This window comes from Pomacea canaliculata, linkage group LG9 (assembly GCF_003073045.1).
Source record: "Pomacea canaliculata isolate SZHN2017 linkage group LG9, ASM307304v1, whole genome shotgun sequence".
Lineage (NCBI taxonomy): Eukaryota > Metazoa > Mollusca > Gastropoda > Architaenioglossa > Ampullariidae > Pomacea > Pomacea canaliculata.
In genome coordinates this window covers 10130191-10149225 of record NC_037598.1, presented here as the reverse complement: position 1 = coordinate 10149225, position 19035 = coordinate 10130191, and the positions used below count along the sequence as shown (strand labels likewise).

General features: G+C 39.2%; 1 protein-coding gene across 1 annotated transcript; it reads left to right on the top strand.

Moving 5' to 3' along the window:
• The first annotated feature begins 197 nt into the window (after positions 1–197).
• LOC112572409 lies at positions 198–14434 on the top strand. Its single transcript, XM_025252079.1, has 10 exons — positions 198–391; positions 3442–3831; positions 5042–5170; positions 6196–6241; positions 6607–6627; positions 7023–7046; positions 7394–7414; positions 12058–12117; positions 12938–12958; positions 13516–14434. Exons 1-9 carry the CDS (start codon positions 292–294, stop codon positions 12954–12956), a joined length of 810 nt encoding a protein of 269 aa, XP_025107864.1. The 5' UTR covers positions 198–291; the 3' UTR covers positions 12957–12958; positions 13516–14434.
• Positions 14435–19035: the final 4601 nt, after the last annotated feature.

The window sequence follows — 19035 nt, the reverse complement described above, 5'->3', positions numbered from 1 at the left end:
AACGTTCACATCCGCTTGGGTCATCAAGGCCTAGAATGAATTGAAATACTGTATTTTTGTACCTGACTCCACAGTAATTAGCTTAAATTTCTACAGTAACCTTGAAGTTTTCCTCTCTTTTAGCTTATGATTTTGTAGGAATACGAGGACTTATTTACTGCACTACCAACGGTCACTCCACTTCCGCCGTGATAACATTCAGGGCCGCCATCACAGCCAGACCTGACGTGGCCAACATTGCAAGCCGCATTGCGGCATTGGCCTCAGCCCCTGACTGCCAGTGTCCAGCAGATGGCCTTCGTACGCTCATCTAGCTCTTTCACACGTGTGCTCCTCATCCTCTGCGTAATCCGTGGCGTGATGGCTTCAAACAAATACAGAACCAATGACTGTAAACCGATTTTACCTTCTCTGTCCTTTGACTTATAACTTACAACACTATCTCATCTTCTTTTTAATAATGATGATGATTACTGATCTTGAGGTGTAAATCTAACGGTTTAGATCTCATACATGGTCAGACGAAATTTCCGTAGTTAGATTTGGTTACTGAAGCCAATTATTTAGTTGTAACGACTGTAGAAATGATATATTGTTTAGTTTCTTGTATCACTAGATAGCATTGTGTAGCCTGGCCAGGGCTATTCACGCACCTAAACTCGACTATCAACGGACAAGCGGTAGTTGCCTTCTCTTACTAACTGTCAGCACGCAGCGGAAAACTCAAAACACAATAGAAACATCTAGATGTGAGCTCTGCAGTGGTGGGCATGCACCTGTCTGATGTCTGGTGTTTGTGTTTACACTGTATTCACAACATCAACACATAGCCGTCGTAACTGGCGTGTGCAAAGGTCAGGGGAGTGAGAGATATGCGGGTCCTTGAGTATGAGTATATGCGTGCATGTCTTTGTGTGTGTGCCTGTATGTGTGTGTGTGAGTGTGCGAGCGCCATCAATATTGTCGTGAATTATTTGTGGACAGTCGGCATAAAGATGTGACATGCAGGCTGTGGCAGTGTCATGGCGGTGTGGGTCTCTGTGTGACTATGTTCCCCTACTGAGTTAAGTTTGTGTCATATATTCAAGGATGCAACACAGACATGTGTGAATCCTAAAGTCTAAGCCATCCTAGAAGTGGCTTAGTCACATATATGTCACTACCTTTTATTGTGATTGTTACAGTACTTTTGGTAACGTCTCAGTCATCCGACACGTCACGTGGTAGTTATTAAATTAGTCGCTAGCTCTTTGGTTTAGTGTTAGTTTACTAGTCCGGTGGATCTGTGGAAAAAGCACTAAAGACCCAGAACTAACTGCAGTACAAGCTTTGTACTACGGCCTTTTCTATAAGTTGGCTGGAATAAATTACGGAAATGAGTTTCCTCCGCGTGTGCAATTATCTAAAAGAACAATGATTCCCAGAATTTCGGACAGAAAGAACAAGTTTGATAGTCTGTAATTGCATCTGAAGTTGGTTTCTGTATAAGTGGGATACAACAGCAGATCTGAACTCAAGAGGGAAGTGTCCAGACGTGAGAACATAGTGAGAATATAGAGGCAACCAACAAACAGAGAGGAGGGAATAGGATCAAGCTCACATGATTTGAGACCCTACTCAGACAAATAAAGACAAACTTAACACAGTGTAACAGTTGTATTGTACTATAAAATAACCTTTGTAAACGCGGTGTAAAGTTTATGTTAAATGGCAACCAAGACAGTTTATACTTAACTTCTGAAAAACATTTCTTAAATTTCAAGTAAATTAGAAACACACACACCAACACCCACCCACCCCGCACACACCCACACACACCAACACCCACACACCCCCACCTACACACACTCACTACCCCACCCCCAAAACACACACACAAATCCCCCACACGCACACACCAACACCCCACAAACACACCCACTCACACACACCCCCGCTAATACACATCCGCCATCACCCACAAACACCCCTCCACACACACACACCCCACACCCACCCATCAACCCCCACACCCACCAACACACACTCACACCCCACCCATCAACACACACACTCCCACACACACCCCCACCAACACCATCTTACACAATTTCTAGTATCTACATCCCTTCATACCTTCATCCATTGGATTACGTTCTACTCTTGTACATCTTTATGTTGTTCAGTTTGCCTATACTTATCTCACCGTTGGTTGGTTGGTTGGTTGGTTGGTTGGTTGCATTTTTTAGTAGGAAAGTGCTTCTACCTTGAGGCGACTTCGCACTATCGCTGGAGAAAAACCCCGACGCCCAACCGTACGAACAACGTGTCAATTAGAGTGTCCCGAGACGAGATCTGAACCCTGACCCACTGACTGCAGTAGTATCAAGCGAGTGTTCTAACTACCGGGCGCCCCTTGTCTCACCGCTGTCTGTTATCTATTCTGTTATCTGTTATCATGACTGGTCTGCGCAGAGAGTGCGGTTTATCTTGGTGGTGAGGCTGCGCCTTATAAAGTAACCTTTATTATAATAATATCTGCTATCTTGCCAGGACGGTTGCCGCCATAGTGTCACCTTGTTTGTAGTGTCTACGAACTAACTAATGACAGTAAGCCCTTACTACTGTAACAACTGCTAGAGGCGCCCTTTGTAAGGCTCCTTGCTGCTAGAGTGGTCCACCTGTCATCGCCAGCTTGACAACACTGGTGTAAGGACCATGCACACTTACACTCGATGAAACAACAGGCCTCATAACAATAACAGTGGGTAGGACAAACTTCTGATGGCTTGATAATGTCACTTCAGGAAGTGGCGCCCTCACACCAACTCACTTATGTCCAGCCTTTTCGTCTGCTTTTGTGCCAGATACTTTGGGTTTCAACCACAGATCCACCCGACTATAGACTGATTGAGATCTCGATATCGATGAAAATATTGCTTGCCCGGGTATTTCTTGCTGTCCGATGGGAACTTGCATGTCACGTGCCCCGAAAGTATGCAATTTTAAAAGCATGGTCATATTCGAACAGAGAAAATTGATTCATTTCAAAAACTTTGGCCTCCTTTGTCAGATGTAGCCTAAATATCCAATAGAATGCTACGTTTACACAAACCCTCAATATGTTGCAAGTGAATAAAGTCAGTTAACTACCATTTCTACGATAGCAACATGAAAATGAAAAACGTTGCAGACGATATTTTGAGTTAAACTCACGTGACTCCGAAAACTAGAGCAAGAAAACAGCAAATAAAGAGTCGGCCACCTCAATACTCACATACAGTGTTGACAAGACTTGTGTTTGACATTAGGCCAAGTGTCAGTTAGGAAGTTGTGTTAGTACCTACTAACAAGTAATTACGTAGTACATTATGTTTGCACATCCTATTCCTTTCTTGTTAATTTTGAAATCCACAAGAGAAACTGTTGATGATGATTATTGTTTATCTTATTTTTTTTCAGATGAATATCGTGAGGATATAAAAATGGAATGTAACAGCAGTGCTTACAAAAGAAACGAAACACATATAGTGAAGTGTGAATTTAATTTAAACATGTTTCGTGCCGCTAGTTGCACTGAAGGGTCCCTGAGGTGGTTTCGAATTGTTAGAGATAAAAATAGAGATGATACGAGCCTTTGCCGCATGAGTGATTATAACATGGTATGCAAAGAGAATCCTAAAGGCTCTTACTGTGTGAGGAAACCTGATTCCACGTGGATATATCATTGCAAAGTCACCGGAACTGAACAATTGGAAAGAAGAGAGATCTTTTGTATGGTATATTGCAACAAGACAGTCAATAATAAGGCAATTCTATGGCTTGTTAGCAAGGACTCATGTTACTTAGTGGGTAAGTTGTTATACTATTTTTAGAGAAGACTCTCTCACACACTCACTCTCTCACTCACTCACCTCACTCACCTCACTCTTCCCCTTTGTGTGCGAGATCACTGGATTCCTTGTCTGTCGTCAGTAAATGTTGGAGACCAGGCACAGACACTACTGTTAGCGACTGTCAGACACTGTACATCGTATGTCATGGCAGCACCTGTCGACACTGCGCGTTGTCTGTGATTGTCACAGTTCAGCAAATATTCTCGAAAATTGATATGATTGATGTTATAGACACGGGGCTACGTCTATGATTGATATTTTAGACACATTACTAGGTCTATGATTGATATTATATAGACAAGGGACTAGATCTATCATTGATATCATATACAAGGGACGTGGTATATGATTGACACTATATGCAAGGGATTAGGTATATGATTGATATATATATATACAATTGACGAGGTATCTGGTCCTGGACTTCTGGTGCTGCTTTCTTTTATTTACATGCCCTATTTTGATGGATGAAGAGCTAGAGGTAAAGTCCACATACACAGCTTTAGTATGATGAAAAGCTACAAATCGAGATTAGACATGCATAAATAAGGTAAAGGAATGTAGAAATAAGATAGCGACATGTAGAAATAAGGTAGTGACATGTAGAAATGAGGTAGAGGCATGGTGAACTAAGAAAGAGGCCTGTAGAAATAATGTAGACCCATTCAGGTTTACTACGCTGAAATGCTAGAGGGAAGGTTGGGAACTGTCTTTTGCGAGAGTGAAAAGCGAAAAGCAGTTGAAAGGTCGTGTAATGACTGACTACAATCAGACAATTATCACACGCTCGTTGACTGGCTACACGGTGAAAAGGCTAAGGTCTTAGCTGCTGTTTGGCGACAAAAAAAACAGACAAGTACAGTCGGTTGTGTTACCTTAGAATTGGTAGATACTATTGTGTTTTTGCAAAAGTGTAGGCCAGAGGTATAAAAGTGTTGTTTGTAATCAAGTGAAGCATTCTTTTGAGATCAAGATTTTGTAAATTGAAAAGAGAGAGTATAATGCACGTTAATATCCAGAAAGTAAAAGTGTAACAACTGTTTAATGCTACTATTAGATATCACTATTGCTAGAATGAACATCTGTCAGAAATCATTTTCTCGATCAAAATGTAAGTGTCCGGAATATCAGCTAATGAAGTTTATTATTAATCTCAATCTTCAAAGGACCACCAACTGCCACACCACCAACTGCCGCAGCACCAACTGCCGCAGCACCAACTACGGCAGCACCAGAGAAAGAATTTCCCATATGGGCTGCGGTGCTCATTGCAGTTGGCATTGGCGGTTTGATTGGTGAGTAATACCATGTCTCTGTTAAATAATGCGTCAACATCACAGGGCACGTGCTGGTTCTGCAATATGTGTGTGTCTTCTTTTCATAATGGAGGGAACTAAAATGAGGCCCTTGAGGAAAGAGTATCAACCGCCAGTCAGTTGTTTCTTGTCTCAGTTTTTAAATGGTGATCGGATGCCATTGAATGTTAGCTCCCACGCACGAACGAACGCACGTACGCACGCACGCACTCCTCGGAGACAACAGAAGGATGAGTGTACGGGCTTACAAGTGCCTGTCTGAAGTAAGGAAGAGCAGGTCCTACATGGAATGACCAGTCCTGTCAGTTGTTCCTCTGTCCACATCAGCGTCGACCTCTCCTTACGCAACCTACGGATCTGATCGCAGTGAGCAGCAGCGAACTGTAAGACATTACAAGCGGACTGACAGACGCGTATAGAAAACATCAGACCAGCACTGGCAAGAGCAATGCCGTGGTCAACGGCAAAGACAAAGTAGAAAGTGATCTGGTAAAACGACTAAATGAAAACAGCAGAAGAAATGTGAATATTAATGATAAATAAAGTTAGACAGAAACCGAATAAAATAATACAGAAAAGGTAGAATAATCTACCATTGTCTCAAGAGTGGCAAACATCGAAACTTGAACTGAATATTTTACAATGTCCGTATGTCAAATGACATAGATGTATCGCTCACAGGCTGAGCCAATAGTGTAGGCACGGATCTACATCAAGAGTTTGTAAGTCCTTGCCTTAAGGTAAGCATCAGTAAAAGAGAGGAAAACAAAATCCACACAACAGCCAATAGGAACCTCAAGTCACACAAAAGTGCAGAACACTTAGAGTGTCCCTCCCCCACGCTAATGTGAGTTAACAGGACATGTTGTTGCTGCTGCTCATGATGATAATGATGGTTTGAATATTCAAGCTAGCTTAATGATAAAGCTAAACAAGAAATTGTGAATCTGAGAACAAAAGTGCCTCAATCTATCAATCATATTTTAAACTTTGGTATCTTGCAGCATTGTGTGTGTGCCTAATGTGCAGAAAGCGTCGTCAGGCTCAAAGGTAAATATTTTTGTGATAACTGATCAGTCAGAAAAAAGAGACAGAATGATTTAAGATATGTGTAGATAAATTATTACTTTTGTTAAAACATCTGATTATTCTTGAGGAGAACGATGTTCTTAGTCGAAGAAAGAAAGATAATTAAAGTTGATGAATTTAAAAACATTCGGGACAGGGGTCATGACACTCGTGCTCGCCATTTCTTGCAAACACGTCCTCAGGTGTTTCGCATGATTTCTTCCGCACGAACACAAACTAAGCCTGGTTCCGCTCCCAAGCTAAACTGTAGAAATTACTTTTACAGCTTTTAACAGTTATCAGATAAATACCATTGTCTAAACTTGGCTTACCTTTTCCTACTGCAGTCCCGTACAAGATCCAGAAGGGTAAGTGAATGCTTTCTGAATACCTTGAACAGTTTATGACCACAGACAGACATGCCAACACACTTGAAAGTACAGAAGAATTGTAGGACTAATACACCGGACTGACAAAGTGGCAGAGCCAGTGCTAGAGAAATGTATTTCACTGGCGACTTAATGTCTTCTGACTCTTTTGTCCTATTCCTGAGAGAGTTGTAAAACTTCTAAAATGATTTTCCAACAATCAGACACACTTTTTAATCATATTCATTAACGTTCTGTGACAATGCTTTTACTTTATAACACAACAGAGTATTTAAAGAAATTTTGTCTTATTCCTGGTAAAATGCTTGTAAAATTACCTTAATATACAAGGCAGATATTATTGTCTTAACCTGACATTACTTTTCCTACTGCAGAGGAAATACCGAAAATCCAGAGGGGTAAGTAAATATTTACTGTATACCTTGAACAGTTTATCTTCTGATATCAGACAGACATGCTTACAAGCCTGACAGTAGAGAAGTGTTGGAGGACTAATCCACTAAGGTAACAAAGCAACAGAAAGAATACTCCTTGATTAGGAGAAATGATAATCACTGGCGATTTGATATTTATATCTAAAGATATTATTTTCACACTTCTCAGTTTCTGTGACAATGCTTTACCTTAAAATGAAATAAATTATCTGCGTATACTAGTATCATTTCTTGTAAAATGCTTCGGAAATTACCTTAAGTTAGAATATTGATAATACTGTCTTAACTTGGGATTCCGTTTCCTACTGCAGAGAAGAAGCTGAAGGAGAAGGGTAAGTAAATATTGTATACCTTCAACAGTGTACTACATTTTCTAACGACATCGAAGTGCTAACAAACTTGAAAGTAGAGAAGAGTTGTAGGACTAATACACCTTCCCAACAAAACGACAGAAAGACAGTGTAGGAGAAATGTATTTTACTGGTGACTTGATATGTGTGACCCTCCAAGACGAAATGAGTCTTAATTAACTCATTCAGTAACGTCCGCACGGAAATTCACCAATTTCGAAAAACCATAAAACTTTAACTGTAAGAGTTAAAAAAAATTAAACTAATAATGAGAGATCAAACTGTGTGAAACAAAAATGTTTACATCTGAATCCTGCATGAACAGTCACTTATTAGGTAATCCAAAGAAAATTAGGTAGGTGTCATTGATTTTAAAAAAAAGGCAAATGTATGTGATACTCCGTTTGAAAGAGCATATTAAAAACATTTGCGTGGTGTTAATTTCAAGAATTATAGGTTCTGATTTCTTGTAGTAAGCTCAAAGATAGTAACTGTATGGGACAGAGAATTCACAATCCGGGCGGAAGGTCACAAGTGAGAAATTAAGAAAATTTTTTTTAGATAACATATACAAGCATAAAGTACTAAACAAGATCATATTTTATTAGAACATACATTAGAATTCAAATATTATTGTTTTCTTCTCAGTTTTTGTTGAGTACAAAACCACGTGAAATCGAGTAACCTGCAACGGCTGTCAATGTAGCCGGACTGACCGACCCTCGCTAACACCCTCTACCTTAGCTTAGCGCCAAATCAGTCCGCTCCTCTTTGTTGTTCCAGGGAAGAGGACAGAAGTTCGCAAAGGAGAATTTTCCACTAAGAAAATTCTATCTTTCGTTAGTCGGGTGCGTCGTCTTATCCTCTACCTCGCGTTGTGTTCTTTTTTCTTTTATGCTTATCCACTACGCACCCGAACTCAGCCGACCTTGTAGTCCACAAAAGACCTTGCTTTACCTTCTCTCAGACTAAAGTGTCTTTTCTTCGGTGCATCAACTCCGCCGGACCTTCCCGTGTGTTCTTTCTCTGCTGCTGTGTCACGACTACTGCATGGACAATACACAAAACTCACTCGCGCTAGTGGTACGCAGTCACACGACGGAGACCTACGTACGACACACTAGCACTCGTTGGCACTGACACGCTCACACAGGTATTTCAGATTTTTTTACATTATTTACACACACAACCACTGTATCTATCTACCTACCAAACCTGTCAAAACCTAGCACCTAACTTCCAGGGGTGGGGAAAAGAGAAACTGAGTGTCACGAGCCGCTATTTCCATCGGACCAGATGCCTTGCGGTACTAAGGTACTTCTCGCGAACTCAGTCTCAAAGCTTTACTTACTGCTATACCCAGCAGGACCAGTTTCTGTGCCGAGAAAAAAGGTGAGAGCGCTGCTTCTCGCCCGCTATTTGCAGGGATGGGCAAGCTACTTTTAATTTGTAGCCGGCTAGGCTACAGCTACTTTTTTTCAAAATGTAGCCGGCTACACTACAGCTACAATTTTCCAAAAAGTAGCCAGCTACTTTGGGCTACTTTTAAAATGTAGCCAGCTTCTTTTGGCTACTTTTAAAAGCCTGATGTTATAACAAGTTAGCTGTAGCAACATACACAAACATCAAACATACACACAAAACCCTATTACTTGCTTTACAAAGTTTTTATTATAATAATGAAACGGAGAACTGCGATATACCGACAATTTTATTTAGTGAATCCATAAATGCTTTCATTCATTCCTTGCCCCCTTCCTCCCCCGGCCTTTTTCACACAATAAGTACACGTATTTTACGATTATATTAAACATTTCTGGATATTTTTCCTCATCCTGTTTTAGTGACAAAAGAAATTATATAAGTTTTCCGATAAACATTTGTTTTCTATAACTATTTGTTCCCTATTACTTAGACATGAAAACTAAACAGATGCTTAAGTATCAGGTACCTGGTGGAATTTTCAATAAGTTAGGTTATGTGGTGATGAAAAATGTAAACCTCTTATCAATACTGTGACAATGAACAACAGACCATTGAAATAAATGAGTTTGCATGGAATATAAGTAAAACACTGCTTAATCTAATTTAGGTAAGCAGATCATAAGGTATTTTTTTCTAACACTGACACTGAAAACAAAGAAAGGAACACAAACTAATTGTTTCCAAAAGCTGATAGGGTGAAAAGTATAGTCCTGGCATACTAGAATAGACTTTAATTATATAGTAGGATGTCAAATGTAGCATATAAACACTGAAATATATTTTTCAAAAATGATCTGATACAAGATATATTTATTTTAAATCTTTAAGCTTGAATTTCTCTGTTTGTCGTTTTTGACATCCAGTCCTAAACTATAAAAACATATTTCTCAAGATTGGCTTGTGCTACAGCAGTAAAATTTTGCAATTTTGTTTAGAAATGCATAAGCTACAATTTAAAGTGATGCATTTGAGAATATGGTATAAACATTACTTTTGATAAAATTAACATTTTTCTAAATATTTTCTAAATATTTAATTGCCACATTCACACTGAGTCGGGGGGTACCATGTCTGATTTTTTATATCTCCTAGAAATCTTGAGATATCAAAACGCCTTATGCATCAGTTTTCTTATCAGTGCCTCTAGTTTACAAAAAAACCCAAAACCTTTGGTATATGACTTATGGTATTGTGTAAATTTGTTTTTAAAATGCTTGTACGTTTTGAAACAAAAACGTTGATTAAAGTCACAATTTTCACTTTAGGTACTCAAAAACAGTTTTAAAGTGCTATATTTATGTTATTTTGTTACTCTATATTTAAAAACCCCTAAAGATATTTAAAATATGGATTTTAATTTTTGGAGTGTACCGGTAACCTTAAAACAAATCTACATTCTTTTAGTCCTTCATAGAATTGAATTTGACCAGAACTTTGGCCTCGAAGTTGCTGTCTGTCACCCTAGTGCGCAGCTTTGTCATGATAAGTCCTGCCAGACTGAACAATCTCTCAACAATTCTTGCATTTGAAACTATACCCACATTTTGTGGCTTCGCAAAATGTAAAAAATTTCAAATAAGGCTGGAAATTGATGGGTACGTCCATCTTCGTTTTTCAAATGAAACAAAATATCGCTCCCGCCACTTGGACGACACAGTACTTGCGGTTACTGAGCGTGCGAGACACGTGGTGTCTGGCTGTCACAACACCGAGCAGTGAGAGCAGTGGCTGTCGTCGTCTTGCTGACACGCTGTCGACGAATGGTCGTGAAAGTAGCCAACATGTAGCCAAGCTACGGCTACTTTCTAAAATGTAGCTACGGCTACAAGCTACTTTTTTTAAATTTGTAGCCGGCTAAGCTACAAGCTACAAAATTTGTAGCCAGCTACAGTAGCTGTAGCTCGGCTACAGCTACTCCCCATCCCTGGCTATTTGTACTGGGCAGCTTGGGCACAACGTCACCCGCTGCTGCTGTTCGTCTCGCGCGACCACGCGTGGAGTGGAAGGGGGTGCAGGATGGAGGGACTATTATCCTCAGAGGGCTGATGGAGCGGAACAGTGTTGTGCTCGAGGCCCCGAACCGCGATAGGGGTCAATTTTGTGTAGTTTGACTTTTCTTTAAAAATAGATTCCTTGGTTATTAAACTATCAGGACAATACACTGCTATGTTAAAATAAAAGTTAAGAATTGACTTAAAATACGTTTTAATCGAGGTACCCTACTGCGATCAATACCGATTTCGGACGAAATTCAAACGCTGTGTCGATACTTTTTCGCTGTCATAACCCCATCGTGTTACACCTTGCCAGAAAGTCCGGAGTCTGTATGTTCAACTTTTTTAAAGAACGATTCAAATATTAACAGATCAAAAGATTGGTCTGCACAAGTTTAGGAGTAAACAAACCCGCTCGGTGTCACGACCAACATTCGGACATGCGCATTCTTTCCAATAACAAAACACGAGATCACTTCAGGTTGGGACGTCCAGTTAGTTATTATACACGAAAACTTCAACAATACATACCGATACATGAAACTTCCAAATAAAGCAGGTTAAACCATACACTTCCCCTCGTACACAACGATATCAGCGTTACAATAGCATACACCAAATAGTATTAAACGCAGATACTAAGACCGCACGCAGGCTGGTCTTCGGCAGTTTCCACAACTGCAGACTTAAATTCACAAAGACTACCTACACATGTCGATTTCAAGGCATTCGTGATGATAAGTCTCATAGAGCACTTTTCTAAGCCACAAGAAAAGTCCACGTGCTCATGAATATTCAGCAACACACACACACACACACAAAAGTCCTACAAATCCGTGTCAACCATCTTACTCTCCCTCTATCGATGACGGTGAAGAGTTACAATTTGGGTACGAAACCTCCCCCCCCCCCTTCCGACTTAAGACTCATTTCGTCGTGGAGGGTCACATTTACTGTATACTTATAGGGTATTTATACTTTAAGACATCTGTTCACACTACTTAGTTTATGTGACAATGCTTTTACATTAAAGTGGAATAAATTATCTGCGTATGGAAAGCTAATATCATTTCTTGTAAAATGCTTCTGAAATTACTTTAATCTACCATATTGATAATATTGTCGTAACTTGTTTTACTACTGCAGGCAAGGCGATGCAGAAGAGGAGGAATCCGAAAGTGCCGAAAGCGCCGAAAGCGCCGAAAAGTAAGTAATTAGTGTAAATCTTGAATAGTTGAGGACATCGTCTGACGACAGATCCAACTGCTAACACAGTTAAAGGTAGAGAAGAATGGTAGGACTAATACAACTTCCTAAGAAAACGACAGAAAGACAGTGTGAGAGAAATGTAGTTCACTGGCAACTTTATTGTTAGTACGTGTAAGACAGGACACACCTCTCCAGGGAAGCTGCTGAAGACAAAAAACATTATTTAGGTGGAAAGTAGCGACATTAACGCTCCCTGTGACAATGGAGCACAGTTTTGATGATCTTTAGAAAATTCATTCAAAGTTAAGTTTGCTTTTAAAAATTGTCAGGTGCTTGCAAAACTGAGGTACGAGTATAGATAAGGAAACAAATAAAGCTTCCCATGTCACAGACCACTATAACCCGTCGTCACCATTTCCAAATGCTACCCTCTGGTTGCCAATAGAAACAACTAGTCTCCAAGAAGAAATCTTTCCCCAAGTCTTTTAGTCAGTTGCGATGCCACTGAGTGGTTGAGTGTGAGTGTGAGTGTCGTTGCGTGGCTGACTGTTTGACATTTTTATTTTATCTGTTTAGTCTATTATTTATGACAGCTGCCAAGAAATAGAAATTTCCGTCTTTGTTAAGGAGAGAAAAAATAGAGATGCGTTGTGTTGTTCTTACAGTTTTATCGGAGCTGTCGTAAATTTAAATACCTATTAAAATGTACATCAACTGTGCTGTTCTCCTCTCTTCATGAGAAGCTAAGGCATTTTACTTCATATTTCAACGTTTATGTTTTTGAAGAAAGCGCGAATGTTTATATCTGCTGTTGCAGGTCAGAAGAAACAGCATGAAGGTAAGTGAAAATTACTAGTCAGAAAATATGACATTCAAACCGACATGTATTTGACAACAGAGAGATGGTGGGACTGACAAAAATGTAAAGAGATGGAGTCTACATGACCATTTCATGATGTCCATTGGACTGACAGACGGAAAGGCGCACCAAAGACTCGATAGCATGTATTTGGACTTAGCAAATAGATGTGTATACAGAGACAGAGACAGAGACAGAGGATATGTCTGGTAGATGTGTATGGAGACAAAGAGACACTGTCTTGTTTTAAATGCAGACTTTTTTAAAAACCTCATCGCACACGTCTAAAAATTGGGTAGTTGCTTAAAAGTTTGTGAGTTACAAACCAACGAAGTAGGTTTCCGTCTAAAAGACAACAAAATCCAGGAAAACAAGACACGTTGTCAATTGAAGGCAACATTTGATGTTTTCACTTTCGACTTTACCTGTGCTGCATTGTTTTTACCTTTCTTGTCCTTCTAAAAAATAATTACAATTTAGGTATAATTTATACCTTAGAGAACTATTTGAAACCTTGAATTTATGCTTTCCTTCAGTGGAAAAGAAGCACCAGAGGAGGAGTAAAGAACCATATTTCTAACGAAAAATCGCAACAAACGCTGTGACCAGAAGTGAGGAAGCAACTCCATCAACACACGAACTTTCATAATTACTGATTTGTCTACACGTACACTTAATTACGAGTTACCAGCATGTCGTAAGAGGATGATAGCACAGGCAACAACAAAATCTAGTATTTATACATCAAAGGGTAGGTCTCAGCGGTGTCTTTATTGTTTAGCTTGGTCTCAGTGAAAACATCTGTATTGTTTAGCTAAGGCTCAATGATAACATCTGTATTGTTTAGCTAGGGCTCAATGATAACATCTGTATTGTTAAACTACATCTCAATGATAACATCTGTATTGTTTAGCTAGGTTTCAGTGGTAAAGTCTGTATTGTTTAGCCAGGGCTCAGTGATAAAGTCTTATTTAGCTAGGTCTCAATGCTAAAGTCTGTATTGTTTAACTGCATCTCAATGCTAAAGTTTTATTTAGCTAGGTCTCAATGCTAAAATCTGTATTTAGCTAGGTCTCAATGATAAAATCTTTATAGTTGAGCTCGATCTTAGTGGTGGGAAGCGTAGTCTGTTATTGGAATACATCAATGCCGCAATCAGGGAAACATAACTCCTCTAGAAAGGTGAGACAATATTCTCACTACTGTACCTGTATTGCAGCTGTACTGTTGCACTAATACACTCCTATTTCAGAGATACTTGTATAACTTAAGGCTATACTAACATAGTTATTAACTAAAGATACGCTGTTTACACACACCTGGCTTATATATCCATACACTATATTGTTGATCAACTCCTGTTATGCAGTTTACAAATGACTTCTGTATACTACACGGCGCAGGCCACTGTCAAAGAGCTAAGAGCGTTTAATATTAAAGTATACAGAAAGTCCACAAATATTCTCAGTGTCATTGATGACTTTCCACAAACGTGTTGCCAGCAGGTGTAGTAGTGTTCAACCAGTAGCACCACGTGACAATCAAAACAAACGTTCTCAAACAGAACACACGTGTGCACTCAGAACACATTATCTTCATAACATGCTTCTCGTATAAGATTCAGGTCTTAAAGGCCAACGCCACACTCAGCGACAATCGCTTGAAATAAAGCACAAATATCACAAAACATAGTCCGGGGGATGAGGCTCGCGAACTCACAGGGTTCAGATCCCGTCTCGAGACACGCTCTGTATGTGTCACCTGTCCGCGGGACTGGCGTCGGGAGATAGCTCCGGGTCCTCTGATTTCCTCATCCCTCCCTGTCCCTCTCTTTAGTTTGAAATTGCCTCAAGGTGGAAGCACTTTCCTGTTGAAAGAGATACTCAAGATTTGTTATAAGGCTGTGGCGACCTTCAAACGTTTCAAGAATTTATTTAGTTACATTTACAGAGCACGAAAGCAATACAAGGGAAATAAAGGATTCGTTTCTCACTTAATTACCCCTTACTTCTCACTTAATTACGATGAGTGTAGCAAGGGCTATCACAAGCGATGACATAAACTTATTGAAAGATCTTGAAGTGAAATAATACCATAATCTTACCGACAGGACCCTTAAGATAGTTGTTTTGCGTCTTTCCTGTCTGACTACAGTTTCACCAGAGTAGTTAGCACTTTAGTCGGGAGAAAGCGAACACACTTAACACATATGCGCTCCTAAACGAATTCTCTCTCAAATATCTGTTTAATATATTTGATAATAATATCTCAATTATTTAAAATTTCTCGCTTTTCCTCTTGTGTGCATGTGCGTGTGTGTGTGTGAGAGAGAGAAAAAGAGAGAAGGGGAGAGGGAGAGATAAAGAGGGAGTAGGAAGAAGAAGAGAATAGAACTAAAACTGAACTGTACTCAGTTACAGTACCTATATTCCGAAAAAAAATACTTTTTGTTCTAAGAAATTTAAAGTTAAATACTTTTACTTTGAATAACTTGAAAACATTATGAATACATATTCACATTCTATTCCTGAGGACAGTTAAAAGTATATGGGATACAGGTGTCAAGACTGGTTCAAGTTAATTCAGTAGTATTAATTAGCAAACTTCAATTTGAAGCTAGGTTTTTGTTTAGAGTTACGTTTAGAAAAAGACTTCGGCATGGCATCGTGAGCTTTATACTCACCACCGGTCTAAACACATGGCTCATCAAGCAGACATAACAAACACACACACGGAACAGTAATCGCTGAATAACCAACAAACTTTGCGATCAGCAATAGGATTGATAAATTTGATTTTATTTCATCCAGCTGTACAGGAAGGTGGGAAGGAGGTATCGGTCCTATTTCTAATGCTGTTGGTGCATTAAGGTGGTCATCAATCATCTGTCAATCACTCAAGATAAAACGCTCTTCATTGAAGTCAATCTACTTCGTCTCTATGATGACAAAGAAATGTCATTGATTGATTAACCAGAGACTTAACGGATCATTCCACTTGTTTTACAAGCTTACATTGTATTCTCATGTCACTTTTATTATTCTTTGTGGCTTTACTCTAAGGTCAAACGATCTGTTTCTACATTACCAGTAGGTAAAGCCATGATAAATAAAAGGTAGTTGACAGAGTAGGTACCACACTCACAGCACACTTAAGTGCTGAATGTCGGGGGTCTCCATGTTCTTTCAAGTCTTTACTGGGCAGATTAAAAGTGTTTTACCTACGCGAAAGTTGAGCTTCCTTGCACTGTTATATTAGAGAGATTTGTAATGTAACCTTTAGAAAGTAATAATCTCGAGAAACATAAATATTGAAGTGGAACTTATGCTGAGTACTCCTTAATACAATCATCCGATGAAGCCTCTACAATGTCTTCTCCAGTTTTCTTCGTGCGTGCATGTCACTGTCCATCCGGTTTTACAGAATCTTTGCTTGGAAAAAAGTTGTTGCTAATCAGACTGAAGAAACTGCAAGAAATCCTCGGTCACCTTGGGTGACACACCCAGCAGTGTGAGGACTGGTGTACTGTTGGCTTCGTGTCGCCAACAAACTGTTAGTGAAGCAGTCAATGATAATAAATGAGATAATAGAATTGGAACGTTGAGTGGACGAACAGAACAGTGAGAGGCGTGTGTTTTTCATACATAGATGATAAGAGTTGAGTTTAAGAGTTATTTGACTAAGTGTGATTGATGTAGGAAGTGCCCCGGAGATGAACATTGTATGCATCGTTAGCTGTGTGTCGCCGATAGAGTAGTGTGCAGAGGCGAGCTTTTATTTATGAATATGTGTTTTGTAATCTGTAAATCCTGAGCCATTCCAGCAACTTATTAACATCTTGTGGACAGCCTCAGGCAATCGTTGTTTTGTGTGTTGAAAGAACGCGCACAGACCTCGTGTGTGTGTTGCTCGTGTGTGTGTGTCGGCGTCCGTGACATATGGTATCAAGAATGTGTAAGGGGAGGGTGACAAAAGAAAAATCGTGAATCTTGGTTTGTTTTGTTTGTTTTTTTTTTGTGCTTGTTATTTCGTTAATTGCATCAGAAAACTCAAAACAGAACAAATCCTAGTGGAATACATAATGTCCTTCTAAATATTATGCACTTTTAACCTCCAGATTTCTTATCCCTCACACGTGTATACAGTTTATCAGTTTTTGCTAGTTAAACCAATAGTTAAGCTGTTTGATAATGATCACATTTTGTATGTTGATTATAAGTTGGTAATGTCTTTGGCTGTATAAAGGCTATAGTCGTTTTAAACATTTTAAAGATTATTGTGTATGTTCATGTCATGAAATGCTATTGTGTGTCCTTAGTAGATTATCCACGTGATATGTCACACATGTCTCCAGACTGCTACATCGTTCAGTCTCTAAGTTCCCATACACCAAGTTTATTTGAATCTCGGCTGTTCCGACACAAACCTTATAAATATTGACAATGACCCATCACTTACTGGAGTGTTAATAAAATTTAAGATCCGCGACAAAAAAGGAACAGAAAGGTCCCTCCTCTAGGTGTAGCCTCTGTGAGAAATCGAGTTTAGCACGCAAACGCACGGGAGGTAACTGCATCGTCAAATCACAATCATTAATCTCCCTTGATTTATCTTTCAGGGTTACAGCGATAAAATAAACATATTCACTCTATCGTTTTCGCTAAACGCTCATTTTCATGAGGTACAACTACTCAGTTCTTCACAATCATTTTCTTTCTAAGGGAAGGTTCTCCATTCGTTACTGTTCCTAGAAAACTGTACTTGACCTTGTATGCTGACCGAGTTTATAAAAGTCCAAGAAAGTGATGATTGTGGTTTCCGTGTTGAAATATTGCAACATTAAAAAATAAGGGCAATTTCACTTGGGACAACCAAGAATTTGCGCTATACTGATGCTTTCTCATTGTTCAGTAAACAGCATTGGTCATGTCCCCCTCCACCCCCGAGATCCAAACACTGCAAATCGTTTCGACTTTAAAGTTATTCAAAAGCGTGTGCAACATTAAAATACAGATATATTTTAACACACAAACTCATCAATCTCACATCTTATCAATGGCATTTTGAAAATACACGCAAGAACACAAAGAATTACACAGTACGCGCACGCACAAACACACACACACACACACACGCTAGAACACTTGCAACTCAAACGTATCTTCATGCTCAGAAAGTAGTCACAATAAAAAAGAATATAATCATATGCAGACATTTTAATCGGAGAGAAGAGACGAAATGCAAATGTTAAAGTAACAGCTGTAATCACAAAATTTAAGAAAAGAACTTATAGCATTTAATACAAAAGGTTTAAAAAGCAATCTGTTTATCATTTTTTGAAGCATTTGCATATGCAGTATAAGGCTTGAGGATTATAGGTGTTGGTCAATTTTTTTTTCAAGGAGAACTTTAACTTTCACCAAACGCCATAAGCTCTGGTTCATTCCGTGTGCATGAAAGAGAGAAGGAGAGAGAGCGAGGAACAGAAAGGGAGGGAGAAAAGCAGAAGAGAAATGTGGGTGGTACAGAGAGTTATTAAAAAGAACTTTTATTAGATTAGGATCACGTCACACGTCTTTGAAAAGAAATTTAATAAATATAAAGAAAAAGATATTAATAGTTTAATTTTATGGTATACTACAGCTTTTAAATATACTATTTAAGATCACAAAGGAATACACTTACAACATCTGTCCTTACATTGCAAAACTGAAGTGTCCGATAGTTACAATGTCAAGCACACAAGCATTTATTGTATCCAGAGACGATAATGTCTTACAAATTTAACCCTTGGTTTATTATAGTTTATAGTGTGATATACCCACCACATTACTCGATAGTTTGAATCTGTTACACATCCGACGAGTTAGTGTGCTATGATTTCTGCTTTTTTTTTTTTCCCCCTTGAATCTCTTGTATTTTGCATTCTAGGTTTTGTTTTTTTAGTTTAACTCTTTGTGAATGTGGGTGAGCGAGAGCGTGTGCGTAGGTGTGTGAGAGAAAAGGGTGCATGCAGAACGGGTAAGTACGTGCTCTCGTCTGTGTGTGTGTGTGTG